General features: G+C 51.1%; 1 protein-coding gene across 1 annotated transcript; it reads left to right on the forward strand.

The window, feature by feature from the left end:
• Nucleotides 1-16,442: 16,442 nt before the first annotated feature.
• Nucleotides 16,443-20,639, forward strand: C1QTNF4 (C1q and TNF related 4). Its single transcript, XM_019412447.2, has 2 exons — nt 16,443-16,557; nt 19,514-20,639. The coding sequence occupies exon 2, from the start codon at nt 19,519-19,521 to the stop codon at nt 20,491-20,493; it is 975 nt and encodes a 324-aa protein (XP_019267992.1). The 5' UTR covers nt 16,443-16,557; nt 19,514-19,518; the 3' UTR covers nt 20,494-20,639.
• Nucleotides 20,640-20,698: the final 59 nt, after the last annotated feature.

A 20,698-nucleotide genomic window follows, 5' to 3' on the forward strand; every position in this document is an offset into this window, starting at 1 on the left:
TTGGTAGAATAAATATCCCCGCTTTAGAAATAAAATGAGGGGGGCCTGGGTGGCTCAGTCGGTTAAGCGCCCGACTTCAGCTCAGGTCACGATCTCACGGTCCGTGAGTTCGAGCCCCGCGTCGGGCTCTGTGCTGACGGCTCAGAGCCTGGAGCCTGTTTCGGATTCTGTCTCCCTCTCTCTCTGACCCTCCCCCGTCCATGCTCTGTCTCTCTCTGTCTCAAAAATAAATAATAAACGTTTAAAAAAAAAAAAAAAGAAAATGAGAAAGAAAATTTAGAAATAAAATTAGTAACTCACTCAAAATTACATAGGTAATTCTGAGTTAGATTCAGATCTGAGTCTTTAAGTCCAAGCTATGTTTTCTGCTTCATGAAGGCTATGAAATGCTGAGAAAACCAAAGAACATGCCTCCCACAGAGTGAAGTGTAGAAAGGTCTTGCCTCTGCAGAATGACAAATATGAGAAACAACCAAAAATAGAAATGATCGCCATTACTTTCCCAACCATTACAAAAGTTTATGTAGATGGAAAGCTGAGTTACCGCACAGTCAGCATTCCTAGGAGTACCATCAGTCCATGTATGTGGCCTCCTACTGTCTTTGGAGAATAACATCTCTGGAGAGTGATTTACGTGTCAGCTCCTCTGATGGATTCTTCTAGAATATCCCAGCATATTGAATGGGTTCATTCAGGCTGCCTCCCTAAGTGCCATAGTGATTTATGTCTTTGGAGTTTTTTGTTTTTTAGATACAAAGATACATGTTTTTCATCACCTTTAGGCTTACCTAAAGATGTCACATGTGACTTCTCATTAATTTTTTTTTTCCCCTGTTGATCTCTCATCTTCCTGTCTCTTTAGACTTGAATGATCCAGAATCTTGCATTCTGGCTTTTGCCCTAGAGGGAAAGTTGTGAATGAAAGATTCTTTTGTCACCAACCAAAAAATACCTTCTTTCCAGGAAAATATCTTTGATGGTAATGGCGATTAATTTTATAAGGTAACTGAGTGTTTTCCTTCCAAATACCTTTGTGCATATCCAGCAGCTTCCTCGCGTTTGCTGCCTAAAACGATGTCTGGAGGAGGGCCCCTAGCAATGCATGTGTGAAGCCTCCCCAACATGCCCTGCTAGTCTGCCGGGACTGTGTGGCCAGGAGCCAGAGTCTTGAAAAGCCCATTTTCCCTTGGTCTCATAAGTGGGTTCCTCTGAGGTCCAGGCCCTGACTGTCCTGGCTGGGTCCAGTGAGGCAGATTTTGCATTAAAACCACAATTGTTCTGGAACCACCTCACTGCAACCCTGAAAAAGGATGCTTTCAAATAGATGCAGATCAGTGCCTTACACCTAAATGCGGTGGGAGAGCAGACAGCTTAGAGAGCAGCAAGGAAAAGAGGGAGAGAAATGTGAACCCGGGGTGCTGGTCAAGACGCCCCACCTTCCTGAGAGGGACAGTGGATGATGGAATGAACCTTGTCCCTCCGAAAGCCTGCAGCATGGCAACGGGTGAGAAAGTCCCCAGCGCCAGCTCCTGTCTTGCTAAGGCAGCCAGAACGGACTCTTCCAGTAATGCTACATTTTCATGGAAAACCTATTAGGTACTGCGGTTTGTTTCCAGAGCAGCAGAAGGAGCCAGAGGTTAGATAGGGACAAGAGAGAATTGTACCTACTTGCTTCCTATCCAGTCTGCGGCCCTGCCCTCCTGGCGTCAAAAGACTGGAGAGAATGTGCTTTGGCTGAAAACGAATAAGGAGGGTGAAAATGGAAAGAACAGAGCCGCACCTCACTTCAGACTGCTCACCTCCCACTGGAAAGCTCCATCTCATGCCTTTCCTCCCCCAGGAGGCCCACGTTTAGAGTCTGCAAGTGCAGCGCTCAGTTACCAAGTGCACAGCCCGCACGTAGTCGGTCCTGTGCTGGGGGCAGCGGGGAACCGAAGGCGTGTGACAAATCCCGTCCCATGGCACTTGCTGGGCAGTGAGGGAGGGGTGCAGTATGACAAGGACATAAAAGCTAGGGATGTTGGGAGGATTAAACGGAACCATGTGTGGAGCAGCAAAGCCTGGTGTGCTGCAAGGGCCCTCCCCGAATCTCCACGCCCGCCGTGTGGCTTGCACAGAGCAGCCTGCGTGCCAGCAGAAGCTGAAGCCAAGCCCCGTGGGATCCACGGGAGGGCACGCTCACAGCCTGTCGGGGGGACTCGGGGAGGACTTCACGAAGGAGTGGCGTCTGAGGTGGTTTTTTTAAGGACATTGAGGATCCTGGGAGCAATTTCCAGCCTTGTCACTTAGCAGCCGTGCGAACTTGGGCAAGTCGCTTGATGGTTTTAAGCCTCGGGCTCCTCGTCTCTAAAATGAGAATACTACTTTTCTTATTGGAGTGTTAAACGTAGCGCGGTGTCTGATGGGGTACATTTGGTTTTGGGAGCTGTTGTTATTTAAAAGATTAAAAGGGGGGGTGCTTTACAAGTACAGACGATAGGGACAGGGTCACAGGGTCAGCAGAACCTAGAGTTGAGGGCAAGGGACATTGCGTCTCTGTCAGCCCTACCCTTTCCTCTAAGCTGTGTTTCTGCCACGAAATGAACACCCAGAATGGACTCTGACGTGGGACGCAGTAAGGGTTGAATGAATGGACGTCCTTCGGGAACCTCAGACCGAGATACATCTGAGCCCCTCTCCCCAAGCCTGCCCTGGTGGTGCTTGCATTCTCGAACTTGACTCGACCCTTCGTGGTCGCCCTGTTTCCCAGACTGGAAATCCTGGAGAAGACTTCGAGTCCTCTCTGCCTCTCCCCCTGCTTCTGAGAAGTCCCAGCTGGATTCCCAGAAATGCCTCTTGACTTTGTCATCCCCGCAACCCCAGCGCCCGGGTGTACGTCTCTGCCGGGCAGCAGCCTTCTATCTTGTCTTCCTGCCGCCAGCGCGGGCCAGGAGGCACTAACCAGATAAAGCTGGGGCTCCACAGCGCGCCCCGGGGCGGGGGGATGGCGGACCCCACGGCGTCTCTCTGCCTCCACGGGCCTCCAGCGACGGATAAAATGCCCTTTTTGACCCAGCTGCCCAAGACTTCCCCTCGCATCCTTAGATCATTCCACCCTGAGCACGAGCCAGTCCCAGCTTTCCTCCTGCCACCTCCCCTGCGCCGCACATGTTTGCCTAGCAGCAGCTGCTCTCTGTTATCTTCCACTGAAGCTTCGTGCAGGCGGAGCCAAGCTGAGAGACAGGGATATTTATAAGTAGCAAGTGGGTGTCAACTTCTGCAGTCGCCAACGTTTTAAACAAGCCTGATTCCACCTCTCCTCCATTCGAACTTTGAAATTCCCGTCCACCTCCTCCTCTCCCATCTCTTCCCAAAGCCTGCGGAGTTCCTGTCCTCGATAAACCTGGAGACCTTGGTGGCTGAGAGATGTGATGTGGGAAGAAGTGTGGGAGACACTAGTGAATTCAGGATCTGTAGACCGGTGGGCAGAGTAAAAGGTATTGAGAACTCACATAAATGTACCTACCACCTAATAGTAGGATTGTTTCGGTGGTCTGTTTACATGTCCTGCCCGTGTATTAGCCCACACCCGCAAAACACCCACGTAAGCAAAAATCCCCAGGTAATCCCCGTTTTCCTGCGGAAAGTGAAGCTCAGAAGGGTTATGTCGCCTACTCCAAACTGGTAAATGACAAAGCCAGGATTCAGACCTGGGTCTGCAAGTCTGAGGAATTTCTAAGTGTGCCATGTATATGCTAATTTTGTCTGCACAGATACAGGGGAGCAGACTTAAATGAGGAGTCAAACGTGAGACCTGATGAGAGGGAACTCGTGACTCTACGAGTGAAAGGGTCAATGGCGTAGGTCATGCTTGCATACTCAGAAGCCCAGCAAACTGGCTTCATTAAGAAAAGGCATTTATTGGCCCACGTCACAAGTGGCCAGTGGTTAATCCAGCGGTGAAACACGGGCATCAGGGTTCCCATTCTCATCCCTTCGGCCCACCGGCCCGTCTGCCTGGTTTCCCACACAGGCTCCCTCGGCATCGCAGCAAGAAGCCAAATGACAGCTCTGCTCACGTGATTTCTTAGAGCTCGTAGTTCCAGAGAACAAGCAAACATCTTCTAGGGAAGCCCCAGTAAAAATCCCCTGGAGGACTTTGGCTCAAAACACAGGTCAATCTGTAAACCACTCAGTCTGTCTGGAGTACTCCACCACTCTCCTGGCCAGACCTGGGTCACAGGCCCAGCCTGCAGGGGTCAGGATCCAGGGTCCACCCCCACTGGAACTATGTCCTTTGAGCTCGAGGAGCATGGCGCATCCAAGGAAGGTTCTTCAAGTAAAGACACCACAGCCTGACCAAAGGAAACAGTTTGAAATAGAAAGGGAAACAGTCCACCAAGGGCGTATATGCACCTCCGAAAACCCATGCACCTGAGATGAGCACAGGGGTAGATGTGAAAGCTGTGCACCGGAATGTACACAGATTATTTCAGTCACCCCGTCAGCCAGATAATACCATTTGTTGAGGCGTGCAAAAGTGGAGCTCAGTTTCGAACAGCTTGCTAGTAAGGAACTGCGCTAGAATTTAGACCCAGATACGTTTGACTCCAGATCCTGTGCAGTTGACTCTGCAGCTCACTGCCAACCTGGGGGAGACCAGTCACAAGGAGCCTTTGAGTGAGACTGACAGATGAGCGCTTGGGAGCCCTGTCCCCGGGGGAGTTCACTCCTGACTGCCCGGCCGTGCTCAGAGGGCAGGATGGCACCGGGCTGGGAGAGCCCCTGCTCTGGCAGCCTCAGCCCCGCACAGCTACTAGCTGAGCCGCTGAGAAATGCTTACGTGCATCAGTACACTTTCCTCTCAGTGGGAAGAGAAAGCTACCAGGGAGCTGCCCGCCCCCCACCCCCGTGCTCACTTTTCCAACCAAGGAAATGAATTGCCTGGTGCAGCTGGTGTCCCAGGGACCACAGGAGAAAGTTGGATGGAGAAGGAAGGGCAGCGTAGGGCATGGCATGAATGGATGAATCGTCTTAGAAAATCAGTTGGAAAGGTTGGAGAAAAGTTACGATCCCACGTTTAGAGACTTCAGTGGGCATGTGGCATGAGAGGGATAAAAGGCTCTAAAATGGAAAATTAGGACGAGCCCTCTGCGGACATCCTTGCACAGTAAAAGGCGGTGAGCTGAGGAGACCGACTTGGCTCTATAGAAAGCTCTCTGACAGACCCAAACATCAAAAGGGAGGGTGTAAGAGATGGAAGGAAGGAAGGGAAGTCCTGGACAAATTGAGACTTGGAAAAGGTGCAGACAATAAAAGATGCCTTTGGTTATGTTCAGAGCGAGAGGAATAAAGAGAGAATTTATTATATAGGGTTCCACTTGGGGCTGAAGGTGTCAGGTTAGCAGTCAGAAAGCAAAACACTCAGCCCCGATTTGCTTCATTCTCCCCTGGGGGAAAGCATTACTAAATTGTGTCGAGTAAAGCAAAATATAATTTAAAGGACATCAAAACTCCAAATAGAAGGTAGTAAGAGAAAAGCCTAAGCACCTCGCCATTTAAAATGAGCTGCAAGTCCCAGAGCATTGAAAAGCCTTTGCAGATAAGATCCTGGAACCCTTGCCAAGGGAGGTCAGAACGCGGGGGAGAAAAAGAAAGAGGCCACAGTGCCTGAAGGTTGCAGATGTGCTGACATTGAGAAAAGAGGAAAAGGTAGATTCTGGAAACTCGAGGTAGGTATATTTGAGGTGAAGTCCCCCCGGATTTTTTCTAGAATGTAATATTAAACTGTGGGCTTGAGAACACCTAGAAAAAGAATTGGTGCCTTCGCTAAGAACAAGATATGGTAGATGACAACACCAACAATAATCTATTATTTATTTGGATGGCCACTAGGAAAATTCCCTGTATGTGGTGTGCCTTGTTTCCAGTTAGACATCAGATGTTTCCCGACTGAGGAGACAGCTAGGGAAACCGTGATCTCAGAGATGGCCCAGTCAGGGGGATTTATAGCCCGTTAATCACTGTACCCCTCCCTTTCCCCCCAGTTGGTTACTCGCTTGATGCACATCTGGGGAGAAATCTTACAGTTCCCTGCTTCTGACTGTGCATTTGGTCAGCTCAGTAGTTTTCCGTGCCTGCTACACTCACCATATTAGCAGATGGCACTGCTATTGGGAGGGAAAGTTAACATTTGGATGTCAGAATCAAGATTCTAAAATATCTTGAAAAGGGGGGGCTGAAACTAACGGGATGAATTAACAAGCAGTGGAAACACTTGCGTTTCTTTTATCTATTTATTTTAGCTTAAAACAGTACAGCTGTATTGTCTTCTAGTTCTGCAGGCCGCAAGTCTGGAGATGGGTCTTAACAGGGTTCAGATGGAGGGGTCGGCAAGGCTGCATTTCCCCTGGAGGCTCTAGGGCCGTATTATGCCACCGCCGTGCCAAGCTTCTCAAGGCTGCTGTGTTCCTTGGCTTGTGGCTTCTTCATCCATCCTCAAAGCCAGCAGCGTGGCATTTTCCAGTCTTGGAAAGACCTGCATTTAGATTTTCTTTTAGTTTTTAATCGGCTGCACAAGCACAGAGTGAAGGAATTTTGACTTGATGCTGGTGCCCGTGGAAAAGGCTGAGGGCTTCCAGCCAATGTCTGTTGGAACAGAAACCGGTAGGAATGGAGTAGCTACCAGAACAGACAGTGGTTTCTCCCCACCCCTTCTTATTTTAGGTGCAAAAGGATGAGACTGAAAAGTAACTCTCCCTCCTTATAACCATGCCTCGCTCCCCAGGAGGACTCCGCCTCCTGTTAATGGTTTATAGTAGATCCCCTGAGAGGTAGTCGATGCAAATGCATCCCCTTTTTTTTTTCACCTAAGTGATCGCATACTGTATACTGTGCACTTTGTTTTTTGTTGTTTTTTTTTTTTTCTTAACAGTAAATCTTAGACATTGTTTTACATCCCATATATGAAATGATTCGTCATTCTTCTGTAAAGGGCGCATAGTATTCTATTGTGTGGAGATATATCAGAATTTATTCAGTGGGTCCTCTGTTGCGGGACATGTATGTTATTTCCGGTAACTCTGCAATGACAAACAATACTACAGTGAAGAACGTGTCATTGCAAACGTGCGGGCAAGTATCCGAGAAACAGCTTTCGAGAAGTGGAACCACTGAGTCAAAGAGCACGTATACTTTTAAATTTTGTAGGTATTGTCCAGTTGCCCAGAACTGTTCCAGTTGACGCTCCCCCTAGCAGTGTATGAATGTGTTTTTCCACCTCCAGACCAATAGTGTGTTATAAACCTTGCTGTTCTTTGACAACCTGAGAGGGTCGAAAAAATAGTGGCATCTTACTGTGATTTTTTTATTCTAATAGTTACTTGTAGTTTCTTTTTTCTTTACTATATTTTTTACCACTTTCCCACTGAGTTGTCTTTTCCTCAGAACTCTTTATATACTAAAGACATTTGCTCTTTGTGATATGAGTTACAAATATGTTTTCCTTCTTGTAGTTTGTCTTTTGATTTTGTTTCTGGCAGTTTTGCCATGTAAATATGTTTCTCTTCTGAGCTGTAGGAAAATGGATGCATTAATATTTTTTATGACTTCTGGATTTTGTGTCATACTTCAAAGTTCTTCACTCTGGGGGCACGTGGGTGACTCAGTCGGTTGAGCCTCCGGCTTCAGCTTAGGTCGTGATCTCACTGTTAGTGAGTTCGAGCCCCACATCAAGCTCTGTGCTGTCAGCACAGAGCCTGTTTCAGATCTTCTGTCCCCCTCTCTCTCTGCCCCTCCCCAGCTTGTACTCTCTCTCTCTCTCAAAAATAAGCATTTTTTAAAAATTATTTTTAAAAAAGTTCTTCACTCTGAAATTTAAAAAAGTTATCACTTGATTTCTTTCAGTCAGTCCGTTTTTGGTTTCATTTTTACATTTGAGTATGTGATCCATTTGTTACTTGTTTTGGTATAAGACGTGATGTATGGATCCAACTTATCTTTTTTCCAAATGGCTACACATTGTTTACATACAATTTATTGATCGTGTGTCTTTTCTTCTCTGACTTAAAATCCCACTTTTAGGGGCGCCTGGTTGGCTCGGTCAGAAAAGCATGTGACTCTTGATCTTGGGGTTGTGAGTTCGAGCCCCACATTGGGTGTAGAGACTATTAAAAATAAATAGACAAACAAACTTAAAATCCCACTTCTATAATATTCTAATTCCAGTATGTATTTGACTCTAATACTGGATTTTACATTCCATTCCACGGATCTACATCTTTTGATACATTTGAGAGAAATTGTAGTTTATTGATATTTTAAATTACATTTCAAATGAAATCAATAAATGTTGTAAAAAGTTTGGGACATAGAAAAAATATACGGAAAAATAAACATCACTGAGCCTACCATAAATAACTAAATATTTTGGTGTTTATTCATCTGATCTTTTCCTGCGTAATTGTATTTTTACCGAACTGATGATACTATGTAAGTCTAATTTTCCATCCACAAAATCTTGTGTGATCTAAATGCCCGACGTGGAACCACTCATCATCTTACCCAGACTGAGTCCACTCCTCCTTCACTCTCCTCCCAGATAACCGGTGCAAGAGGTGGACTCTTCCAACTCCTTCCCGACCCCTTCATTCTAGTCCCCACACCGTCTTATTTTCCCTTCAGAGACTCACAGGCCCTAGACTGTGAAGAAGACTCAGAGAGGGGGAACTAACTTGTAAAGGCTAGAATACTTTTAACTGCAAGAAACAGGATTCAGCGCACTTGGGTGGCTCAGTCGGTCAAGTGTCCCACTTCGGCTCAGGTCACGATCTCACAGTTCATGAGTTTGAGCCCCACATCGGGCTCTCTGCTGTCAGCACAGAGCCCACCTCTTCGGATCCTCTGTCTCTGTCTCTTTCTTCCCCTCCCCCACTTGTGCCCTCCCTGTCTGAAAAATAAATACACATTTAAAAAAAAAAAAGAAAGAAAGAAACAGAGGATTCAACTCACAACGGCTCAACCAAAAAGTGGATTTCTCCTCTCCCATAAGGAGAGGTCCATAGATAGAGTGAATCCAGAATGTGTTAAGTCAGTGGCTCGGTGATATCATCAAGTACCATGATACTTGACATCTCTGTCCATTCTGTCATCCCCAGTGTATTAGCTTTTGTCCCACACTTTCCCCCACATGGTTGTGAGATGGTGGCAGTAGCTCTAAGCATCGTCTTCTCACAAAAGGTTACATAAATCCAAGAGGAGAGAGCATGCCCCTTCCTAATCCCATATTGCCCAAAGCAGGAGGTGAGGGTGGTTAGGAAATGTAGGAGGGCGTTTTTGGTTGTCACAATGATTGAGGGACACTCCTGGCATCTCGTGAGCAGTAGCCAGGAATGGTAGACGTCCTATCATGTTTAGGACAGTTGATAAAGTGAAACGTGAGCTCTCATTCCTTACAACACACACACACACACACACACACACACACACACACACACACACACACACTGTTTCTACATACGAAACAAGCTTTTTGCATAACTTTAACGTACACTGGATTTTCAAGGAATATAACTTCCGTGTAAATTGAGGAAGGGTTGTAATTTGTTTTGTCTGAAGTTTCACCAAGAATCATTCACTGTTTTAGACATAATGATGGTACTGGGGGCTCTGGACAGCGCACCTTTGTATCCGCCTGTGTTTGTAGTTGTTGCACTCGTGGTGATTCTACGGAAGATTCTATGCTAGAAGTATGAACGTCCATCTATTTGGTATTTATTCTAGTGTGGCAATGTGAAAGTATTTGCGTTACTGAAAAACATTTTATTAAAATTGTTTTTTCTCCTTTATATCACACTTGGAGCGTTACCTTGATTTTTTTTGAAATTATGTGCCAATAGACTTCATTCTCTATGAATTTCATTTCAACGTAGGAAAGGAGGCATTACAAAATACTTGCAATAAAAGAAATTAGGTCAGACAGGATTGAGATCCACTGGCTACCAGAATAAAGTCTAGACAGCTTAGCCTGGCACTTAAAATCCTTCATGATCAAACTCAAAACCCATTTTTCTGGGCCTGCCTCCTGGCAACATCCCTGGAGTCCGTACTACAAGCCACACCAAGATTATTCTTCATTTTTCAAACACACCAGGCAGTAGTGATAGCACATACTGAGTGCTTACAACAGGCCGGGCTCTGTGCTGAATGTATTTACACTGAGTGTGTAATACTCATATGTGCTTTACATTGAGTATGTCCTTCAATGCCGTCGACAAGACAATGAGGTACAGATACTTTTCTTGTCCAAATGTCACAAGTGGGGGAACTTGAGGTCACACCATTAGCGACGGAGCTGGGATTCAAACCCAAGCCGCCCGATGCCAGTCACTGCTCTTTACCATAGCTGTATCGCCTCCTGGGGGATTCCCCTGCTCCCTGTCCTTTCTCCAGGATGCTTTTCCCATCTCTTGGACCCGTCAAGGTCTAGCGCAGACTTCATGACTTCTTTAGGTGCCACTTCATTCATTATCTCTTGCTGACTCCCTCCGCTTGGAATTAGTCTGTTTTCCTAGTGCTCCCACTGCACTTTATCGGTGTTTTTTTTCCTCTGGCTACTCTTGATTTTTTTTTTTTTAATTTTTTTTTTAAGACTTTTTTTTTTCAACTTTTTTTTTTTTTTTTTTTTTTTTTGGGACAGAGAGAGACAGAGCATGAACGGGGGAGGGGCAGAGAGAGAGGGAGACACAGAATCGGAAGCAGGCTCCAGGCTCCGAGCCATCAGCCCAGAGCCCGACGCGGGGCTCGAACTCACGGACCGCGAGATCGTGACCTGGCTGAAGTTGGACGCTTAACCGACTGCGCCACCCAGGCGCCCCTGGCTACTCTTTAAAAAACAGGTGGCAATGATAAATTGCTCCGTGTCACTCATGTCTCTCCCTGCCCCTCCCCTCCTCCTCCAACCGTCACTCAGCTGGGCTGTGGGCAATGTTCATGTCCCCAGCTCTCCCCAGCAATCACCCAGGACCCTCCTGACCGGCCACTGGCTGCCACCGCACTGGAAGACACAAGCAAAGTGATTCAAACCCCACCCGCACCGCTGCCGCCACGAAACACGCACACACGCACGCGCACACCCCCCAGTCAGAATCAGAATGCAATGCCTGTCCTCAAAGGACACTATTGTCAGAAACAGGGATCGACATGCCACGGGGCCACAGGGATACTCTCCCTTCCCCACCTTGGCAGGACATACCTTTCCTTTCCTTCTCTGCCTCCTCTCCTTCCCAGCACCTGTCACTCCCTGAGGCTCCTGCGAGTCACGGAGACCTAACTGTTGTCTCCTGCCAAGGCCACTGCCACCACTGTTTTAGCTCATGGAAGAGTGGGTCTTGTCCCAGCCTTATTCCAATTGAAAAGCTGACATCCACCCCCAGGGATGTGTCACAATGTCAACATACAGCGCTCCATGGCCAAACGTACGGGATTTGGGTCTCCAACGGTCGGGAGTTATTTGTACCTCCGGTTTTCTCTATCAACATGGACCAAAGAGAACTCGTGCCAGCAGCTCAGAGAATGAGCCTGGGTTTGGGGAGAACTGTCCCACGTCTTCATCCCAGTTTCAGCCCCCAGTATTCTATCTGCTGCTACAGTAACCCAAAAGTTACAGCTCCAAACAATCCTTTCTACCCCCTGTCAGCCTGGCACATAGTTGCAGGCAGGGTGGCTGGGCACAGAGTGGTCTTGAAGGCTCCCTCAGACCGTGAGCAGGCGACGCTGGAACCCCCGCTAGGGTCAGGGCCAGCTTCTTGGGATGCAGCCTTCCAAGGGCTCAATGCCTGGTTGAATGCTCTATTGTCACCATTTAAATTCTTAATTTTGGGGTGGGCGCACCTGGGTGGCTCAGTCAATTAAGTGTCTCACTCTTGATTTCGGCTCAGGTCATGATCTCACAGTTCCTGAGTTAAAACCCCAAGTTGGGCTCCACACTGACAGTGAGGAGCCTGCTTGGGATTCTCACCCCCCGCCCCCCCACCCTCCCCCACCCTCTTTCCCTCTCTCTCTGCCCCTCCTCCATGCTGGCTGTCTCTCAGAGTAAGTAAACTTAAAAAAATACTTTAATTTTTTTTAATGTTTATTCATTTTTTGGGAGAGAGAGAGCATGGGGAGGGGCAGAGAGCAAGGGAGACACAGAATCTGAAGCCGGCTCCAGGCTCTGAGCTGTCAGCTCAGAGCCCAACCCAGGGCTTGAACTCACGAACCGTGAGATATGACCTGAGCCGAAGTTAGATGCTCAACTGACTTAGCCACCCAGATACCCACCCCCCCCCCGAAAAAATAAATTCTCAATTTTTGAACAAGAGGCGCAGCATTTATATTTTGTACTGGACCTTGCAAATCTGGGAGGTGGTACTGGGGGCGGCTGTTGGCCACCACATCTACATGTGGCCTTTCCATGGAGCCTGGGCTTTCTCACATCATGATAGTTTCAAGATAGAGCCTCAGCACCAGGCAGAGGCAGCACCACCCTTTATGACCAACCCAAGTCCTCCTCTTGGGAGTGGCAAGGTCACAGAATGAAAAGAGCATGGGGGGGTGGGTGGGAGATACTGTCACAGCTGTCTTTGGGAAATGCCATTGTCACATCCGGCCAGGAGCGGGTCACCTCCCCATCCAGGGCCTCAACCTGTCTATCTGCAAAAGGAGGCTGGGGGTTCAGTTCCCCCTCTGGGAAAAGGCCAAGGCAGAGTTGGGAACCTGATCCTCACAGCCAGTCCCAGCTCTCCCCGGCTGGGCTCATTTCCCAGGCACTCAGGAACTCCTGGAACCCTGGGCTTTGGAGCCGGAAGCCCTACCCAGGAGCGCTAAGTTCTATCCCCCTAGTGGGTTGAAATCTCTGAACAGGGCGGAGACTCTGCGCCCTGACATCTGTCTCTCCCGCCGGCTTCTCTGCGGGGCTAACAATTCCTCCTCTATCATTTCTCCCTGGGGCGTGTTGTTGTCTTTCTCATTAACTTCCCCTCAACTCCCAGCAAGGTCCCTAGTCTCTGAGCTCTGCTAATTCCCCTGTAATCCACCGGCAAACCAGGAAGCTAATTAAATTGTGAGCTGGTGCGGGTGCTCTCTCTCTGTCGCTGAGTCTCACTCTCTCTCCCATCCGTGTCCTCCCTTGCTTTTCCTTTCTGACTAGCCCCGTATAGTTTAGATTCATCTGCACACTTCGAGTGTTTTCTTGCAGGTCTCCCTGGTTCGGTCTCCTGTCTTTCAGCCAGAGTAATCTTTACGGCTCTGAGTACTGTCCCCTCTGCTGCAGGATAGCCCGAGCTCCTTAGCTCGGCATTTAAGCCCACACAGCTCACCTGCCATAGCTTCCACTCACAACCCCTTCCCTCCTGAGCTGAGCCATGCGAGGTCTCCTCCCCAAGCCCTGTCTATGTCACCTCCACACCTTTGTTCCTATTCTTACCTTTGATTGGATCCCACCCCTCACTCTTCCATCTCACTGTCAAATCCTTGCCATTATCTAGAAATCGCCTTCTCAGGGCGCCTAGGTGGCTCAGCAGCCTTGATTTCCACTCAGGTCATGATCTCATGGTTCGTGAGTTCCTTTGAGCCCTGCATCGGGCTCCTCACTGACAGCTTGGAATTCTCTCTCTCTTCCTCTCTCTCTGCCCCTCCCCTGCTTGTGCTCTCTCTCTCTCAAATACGAAAGAAAGAAAGAAGAAAGAAAAAGAAATCGCCTTCTTTATGGGGCACCTGGCTGGCTCAGTTGGTGAAGCATGTGACTCTTGATCTCAGGGTTCTGAGTTCAAGCTCCATTTTGGGTGTAGAGCTTACTTAAAATTTTTAAAAAGAGGGAGAGAGAGAGAGAGGAAAGAAAGAAAAGAAAAAAGAAAAGAAAGAGAAAGAGAGAGAGCCTCCTCTGGGACATCTTCCTTAATCCTCCAGTGGAATTTCTCCCTCTCTGAGCTCTTGTAACACTTTGTAGCTCCCTCTTGGAGCTGATCTCTTTCCACCCACTATGATTCTTTCAATCCACATCCAGCCGCTCCCACTAAATGATTAGCTCCTAGAGAGTAGGGTCTCTAGGTGTTTTTCATCTCAGCTTCTTCCTGAGCACCTACCTAAGACTGCACCTTAGAACACTTCATTGTGTCTCCTGGCCCAAGATGGCAACTGGGGCTCCAGCCTTCGTGTATACATTCCAAAAAGGGGGAAGAGAAAAGGGAGGGCAAAATAAAGGGCCTCTGAGCTGAGTCCATCCCTTTCAGGCACTTTCTCTCCCAACAGCTTCTGATTACACCTCCTCGACCATGCCTAGCTTCAGAAGAAACTGAGTACCTTGTCTCCCTTCAAACTCAAGAGCCCATCCCTTGTTTTACAGATGAAAATGTAAGACCCAAAGAGGATCAGAGAATTAGGGAGGCTGCTGAACATAGTAGTTAAGGACCTGGTCTTAGAGCTAAACAGACCTGGATTTGAATCTTGCCCCCACATATAACCTCTTCATTCCTCATTTGTAAATGGTATGTACTTCAGGAGATGTTAAGAAAATTAAAGTAATGGATGTGAAAAAGCACTTGCCACAGTTTAAGACCCAGTTATTGTTCATTGTCTTAGTTTGGGTTCCCCCCAAAACACACCTTGAGACAAAGATTTGGGTGCAAGTAGTTCAAAAGGTGATCCCAAGACGCAGGGTGAAGGAGTGGGGCAGTGAGACAAGGAAGGGAGGAAAGCAAATAAAGCATACAGAGATGAGTAGGTTTTTCACATGGGCAACTTCAATTTCATGCTAGAGTCTCTCTGAGACTGGAACATGTCTGGCAATTGGGAATTGTCCTACCGAGGGATTGAAACCTGGAGTGTTTATCCCCTGGACCCTGCTTGGTTTAGGGTTCCCTGGGGGATGTTAACTCACCCTGCCTCATGCCCTCCCATAGGCCTGTGACCCAAGCTTTTCAAACTGGTGAAGGGGACAGTCATGATCTAATGGGGACTAGACAGGTGCTTTACCCCAGGCCCCAAATACCCCCAGGGCTCAGTCCAAAATGTCTCCATTCATTTCTTTCCATTGAGGCACGTATTCATTCGTCATTCACCTAACACCCTGACGAAAACTTAATAAGCCCATTATCATTATCAATGCCTTCGTGAGGACTAACCTGCATCAGACTAACTGGGGTCACACAAGTTTTGAGAGTTCCAGAAGGAAAGGTCCAGAGGACAGAGGGCTTCACAGGGCACTAGGCTTCTCTGGGTCCACACACAGGGTCTGTGGCAGAGCAGGGACTAGAGCACAGGCCTTCTGTGTCAACCAGGTGCAGGTGGAGGGCATCCGCTCCTGACAGCTGAGAATGCGGCCTCTTCTAAAGCCATCCACTCAGTCAACACTTACTGAGTGCCGGGTGGGGGACAGCTCCACAGCTGTTGTGGAGATCAGCAGCCCCGATGAGGGGGTCCAAGAGGGCTGCAGGGATCAAAGCCCAGAGCGGAGGACTTTGGGGGCCTCTGATAAGTGCTGAGGTGCGGGAAGACACCTGCTCCCAGCCCTGATGTCCCACTAGATTCTGCGACGCTGGCCCCAGCTAGGCAGGCTGGCCCTCTGCAGACAGGCCCTTTTGAGCCCTCCCAGTGCCTTTCTCAACCTTCTCCCTTCTTGCAGGCGCCCTGGAAGCAGCCCGCTCAGCCAAATCCCAGTTCTGCCCCAAGGATCCCTTCCTTTGCATCCCCTCCCCAGGGGGTCCAGGCTGACCCTTTGGTGTCTGGGGGCTTGGTCTTCCTCCTTCCTTCCTAAGCAGCAATGGGAATTTTGAGATTCGGAGGTAAGGAAGAAAAACGAGGTCACTTTAAGCCCTTTCTTTACTGGTGACATTGACCCATTTTATCCTGCTCTTCCTCAGACCCCCCTCCTCCAGTGTCACTCAGTCTGGACATCTGTCCCAGCCCAAATCTCACCTTCTACTGTCCTTGCAGCCCAGGGGCTTGTCTAGTCGGTGTCCTGCTGCAGTCCCCTCTCCTCAAACCAGACAGGAGGCTCGCCTGAAGAGTGCCCTGGGCCACCCCCAGTTTGGCCTCTGCCTCAGGCCTCAGTTTCCCCATCTGCTAACTTGGGTTGATGATGCGTGTTCTGTGGAGCCAGAGGGTGAAGCTCTAGGGAGGTCACGGATGAGGAAGAGCCCAGGGCTCTGCACAGCCTGCGCAGGGGCCTCCTCCGTGCGGTGCCCCTAGGCCCTGCGCGGCCCCCCTTCCTCGGCGCGCCCCTCCCTCTCCCTTCTCCTCCCCTCTCCCCCTTCCCGCCGCTCCCCTGCCACTCCTCCCGGCGGTCTGCTCGGTTCGCTCTTCAGCCGTCCTTTTTCCCCAGCGTCTCGCTGCCCCGCGCCCGCCCCGGGGTTCCGGGGTCCCGGGGTCCCAGCGCCCCGCAGCCGCCGCCGCCGCCGCCGCCACCGCCGCCGCCCCCGCCAGGCCCGGCCCCGCCGCAGCGCGGGCGGTCAGTGCGCAGCCCCGGCGCCCGCCCGGAGCCCGGAGCCCGGAGCCGGATCGCGGGCTCGGAGCGAACCCGACCCGAACGCCGCCCCCAGCCAGGTGAGGGCAGCTCCCGGGCGGGGAGCCGAGGTTTCTCCCGTATGGAAGCGGGGGTGGGCGAAGGCGCGGGGGAGTCGGGTCCTTTTTTGCTGAAAGGAGGACCTGGGAGCCTTTTCATCAAAGAGGCTCAAGGGCTTTCACTCCGAAGGGATGGATGAAGGAAGGATGGGATGGGGGGAGGTCTGGGGTACCCCTTCCTGAGAGATTTATTTTTTCAGGAGAAAGGATTAATTGCTTCTGTAAAAGGGGGACTTATCTTTGGGGGAACATGAGGGGCTTTCAAGGTGGGAGGAGGTTCTGGCGGGGCTTGAGGGAGGGGGTCATTGGGGAGTGGGGTTTGGCGGGGAGCGGGGCTCTGAGATCCCCTTAGCTTGACATCGCGGCACCTCCCCCGTCGGTTCCGGGGCTCTGGGTCTGCCCCAGCTCTGTGTGTCCCAGTTTTTTCTCTTTGAAGATGATTATTTTGAGCCTCACCTGGGCAGAGCCAGGATCAGCCATTTCCTTTCCTGGAGCTCTGAGGCCCACCTGACACCCTCCCACCTCTGACCTGCGCGGGGAAGGGGTTTTAAAGAGGGATGGGGACCTAGGGAACCTGGGAAGTGGACAGTGGTGGGTGAGAAATGGGCAGACGCTGGGTACCGTACACACACAGGAACACCCTCTGACCCTCGTGGGGTGCACCAGACTCTGCAGGGAGATTGTTGAAGGCAGGGTGGGCAGGTGCTCCTGGGGTAGGACCCGCTAGGGGAGGAGCAGGGTCAGGAAGAGTAGTGATGTTCCCATACTCCCAGAAGGCAAAACGCTAGAGTTTCTGCTTGTCTCGTTGGTTTTATTTGCTTTTTGCTTTCGTTCTCCTTTGCCCTGGATCCCAAGATTCATTTCACTTACCTCTCCTCCTCTTTTTGCAAAAAGGGAAACTGAGGCTAAGGACAGGTTGGCTGGAAATATATATGTCTAGGAGGAAAAGATGGTGGAGAGAAAAGCATACTGAATTTGGAACCGAAAGACCTTGGCTCAAGGTTGCCTCAGTGGGCATGGTAACCTTGGGCCAAAATGCTTCCCCTTGTTTGGGCCTTGACTTTCTCATCTATAAAATGGGAAAGGGCCCCCTGCCTTGCAGGGTTGCTGTGAGACCAGATGTGTCCAAAGAACTTTGTAAAAGGGAATACTCATGAGGTGCAATCTTCACCACCGTAGACGGGTCCCCTCCCTCTTCCCTGCCTTCATCAAGGGTATTGGCTAGCCCATGGGCTGCCTTTGTAAGAAAGGCATGTACTCTGGAATGTTCAGCTAGGTTAGGGGACTTGGGGTCTTTATTATGAAAATTAGAAAGAGGCACACTTTTCCTTCCCCAGGTGCAGCAGCTCCGCACCATCGGGCAAGTAGAATGTGGGCTAGGTTCCAGTGCCCACGCACCCTAAGGTGAACGGCGTTGTGTAGGGTGCAACTGCACCTGGCAACCCTTCTCAGCAAGCCCCAGGGTCTCTAAGAGACACCAAACCACACACACTCCCGGGGCACCTCCCATGGAAGCCCAAATCCTAGGCTGTTGCCAGCTCACTTTCTTTCCTGCTTTGTCTCCACTTCAGGGCTTTTGGGTATTCAAGCCCCAGAGCCTATGCCCTACTAAGAAGCATGGTGGAGTTAAGTGTTGCCTTCACAAGCTCCCAGAGAGAGGAGTTACTGAGTCCCTAATTCCTTATGTCCAGAACTTGATCAGAGTACTTTTTTCAAGGCCGAGAACAGAAGCATCTGCACACCTGGCCAACAATGCCCTTCGCAAACTATGTTCACACCTGCTATCTCAGAGCACCCTCAGTAAGATTGTGAGGCAGGTCTCCTCCCCATTTACATAAAGAAGGCCAATCCCAGAGAAATTAAGGAACTTGCCTTAGGTTTCACAGCATTTAAGCAGTAGAGCCAGGAACGGAGTCCAGTCCTTCACTCCACGGCTGCTGAGAAACAAAGCTCCTGAGCTCACAATCTTGCCAAAACCTTGCTGGAACCGTTGCTCTATTCACAGCAGCCCCTCGTTCTCCCCTTCCCCTCAGTGACCAGCCCTCAAGCCCAGAGGAAGAGTCACTGTCTCTTCCTCCGCTTTCTTGGGGGGAGGGACCTATGTCAAAGCCCAACTGTTCTGGCCTCTTTGCTGCAAGAAGGGCCCCTGGGGAGTCCAGAGTGGGAGCTGACCCTTGAGTGGGTCAGAGGCCAGGAAAGGGGTCAATGAGCAGCTATGTCCTGTCCTGCCCAGATGGGGGTTGAAACAGTGGCCACCAGGGAGGACATCAGTACAGAGAGCTAGTGCCTGAGTGAGGGGCAGGCTGAGGTCCATAGTATAGCCACAGAAAATGCAGCAAACCAGGCTGAAGGAAACTCAGAGACCCCCTGACGGTCCACTGTGTTGCTAAGGTGGGGAGGGGGTAAACCCAGCTGACAGGACTATAGGCCTCTTAAAGCATTTCTGCTTGGACCTGTGGTACAGGTGTGTGAGCTTTCACTTGAGAAAGGGGTTCAGTTTAGTGCTTACAAAATAATAATAATAATAATAATAATAATAATAATAATAACAATAATAATAATAAAGGAGACTCACTGGCCTAATCTAATGGTTATTCCCAAAGTGTGGTCCCTGGACCAGTGGCATCTGCCTTGCCAGGAACTTGTTAGAAATGCAAATTCTCAAGCCTCATCCGAAACCTAGTGAATGAAAATTTGGGGGTGGGGGCCCAACAATGTGTGTTCTAACAAGCTCTTTACCGGACCCTGAGGCCGGCCGAAGTTTGAGAACCGCTGATCTAGTCCAAGTCTGTAGGAAACCGAGTCCTAGTTGTGAGTCAAGGTCAAGGGCAGGGCTGTGAAGATAACTCGTCTCCCAGTCTCGGAACTCTGGGCATTTGGAGGCGCCCCCCGCAAAACCGCCCACCCTCCTCCCCCTTTTGCCCGCCCCCCTTCCCAGGCACCATGCTGCTACTCCTGCTGGGCCTGCTGGGCCCTGCCGCTTGCTGGGCCCTGGAGCCGGCTCCGGGCTCGACGGAGCTGCGCTCTGCCTTCTCGGCGGCACGCACCACCCCCCTGGAGGGCACATCGGAGATGGCGGTGACCTTCGACAAGGTGTACGTGAACATAGGCGGCGACTTCGACGCGGCCACAGGCCAGTTCCGCTGCCGCGTGCCCGGCGCCTACTTCTTCTCCTTCACGGCTGGCAAGGCCCCGCACAAGAGCCTGTCGGTGATGCTGGTGCGCAACCGCGACGAGGTGCAGGCGCTGGCCTTCGACGAGCAGCGGCGGCCAGGAGCGCGGCGCGCCGCCAGCCAGAGCGCCATGCTGCAGCTCGACTACGGCGACACGGTGTGGCTGCGGCTGCACGGCGCCCCGCAGTACGCTCTCGGAGCCCCCGGCGCCACCTTCAGCGGCTACCTGGTGTACGCCGACGCCGACGCGCCTGCGCGCGGGCCGCCCGCGCCCCCCGAGCCGCGCTCTGCCTTCTCGGCGGCGCGCACGCGCAGCCTGGTGGGCTCGGACGCCGGCCCGGGGCCGCGGCACCGGCCTCTCGCCTTCGACACCGAGCTCGTCAACATCGGCGGCGACTTCGACGCGGCGGCCGGCGTGTTCCGCTGCCGCCTGCCGGGCGCCTACTTCTTCTCCTTCACGTTGGGCAAGCTGCCGCGCAAGACGCTGTCCGTGAAGCTGATGAAGAATCGCGACGAGGTGCAGGCCATGATTTACGACGACGGCGCGTCGCGGCGCCGCGAGATGCAGAGCCAGAGCGTGATGCTGGCGCTGCGGCGCGGCGACGCCGTCTGGCTGCTCAGCCACGACCACGACGGCTACGGCGCCTACAGCAACCACGGCAAGTACATCACCTTCTCCGGCTTCCTGGTGTACCCCGACCTCGCCCCCGCCGGCCCGCCGGGCCTCGGGCCGCCGGAGCTCTGAACCCCGACCGGGAGAGGAGCCCAGGGGCGGCCCGGGGCGTGTATGCCGAGCCGGGCCGTGGCCTGAAAGCCCCGCCGGCGCGAGCATGACGGCCCGCCCAGTGTGGCTGACTCTGCCAATAAAGTGGGCCTGCGTCGGCGCCTGTCTGCCCGGGGTCCTGCGCTCTGTCTTGTCTGCGACGCTGTCGTCTCGGGCTGGCGGGACG

This window comes from Panthera pardus, unplaced genomic scaffold, assembly GCF_024362965.1.
Source record: "Panthera pardus isolate Hobbes unplaced genomic scaffold, ASM2436296v1 HiC_scaffold_12, whole genome shotgun sequence".
Taxonomy (NCBI): domain Eukaryota; kingdom Metazoa; phylum Chordata; class Mammalia; order Carnivora; family Felidae; genus Panthera; species Panthera pardus.

Excerpts from the sequence above, each read along its gene's own strand:
- C1QTNF4 (XM_019412447.2), top strand. The coding sequence starts at position 19,519 with ATGCTGCTACTCCTGCTGGGCCTGCTGGGCCCTGCCGCTTGCTGGGCC.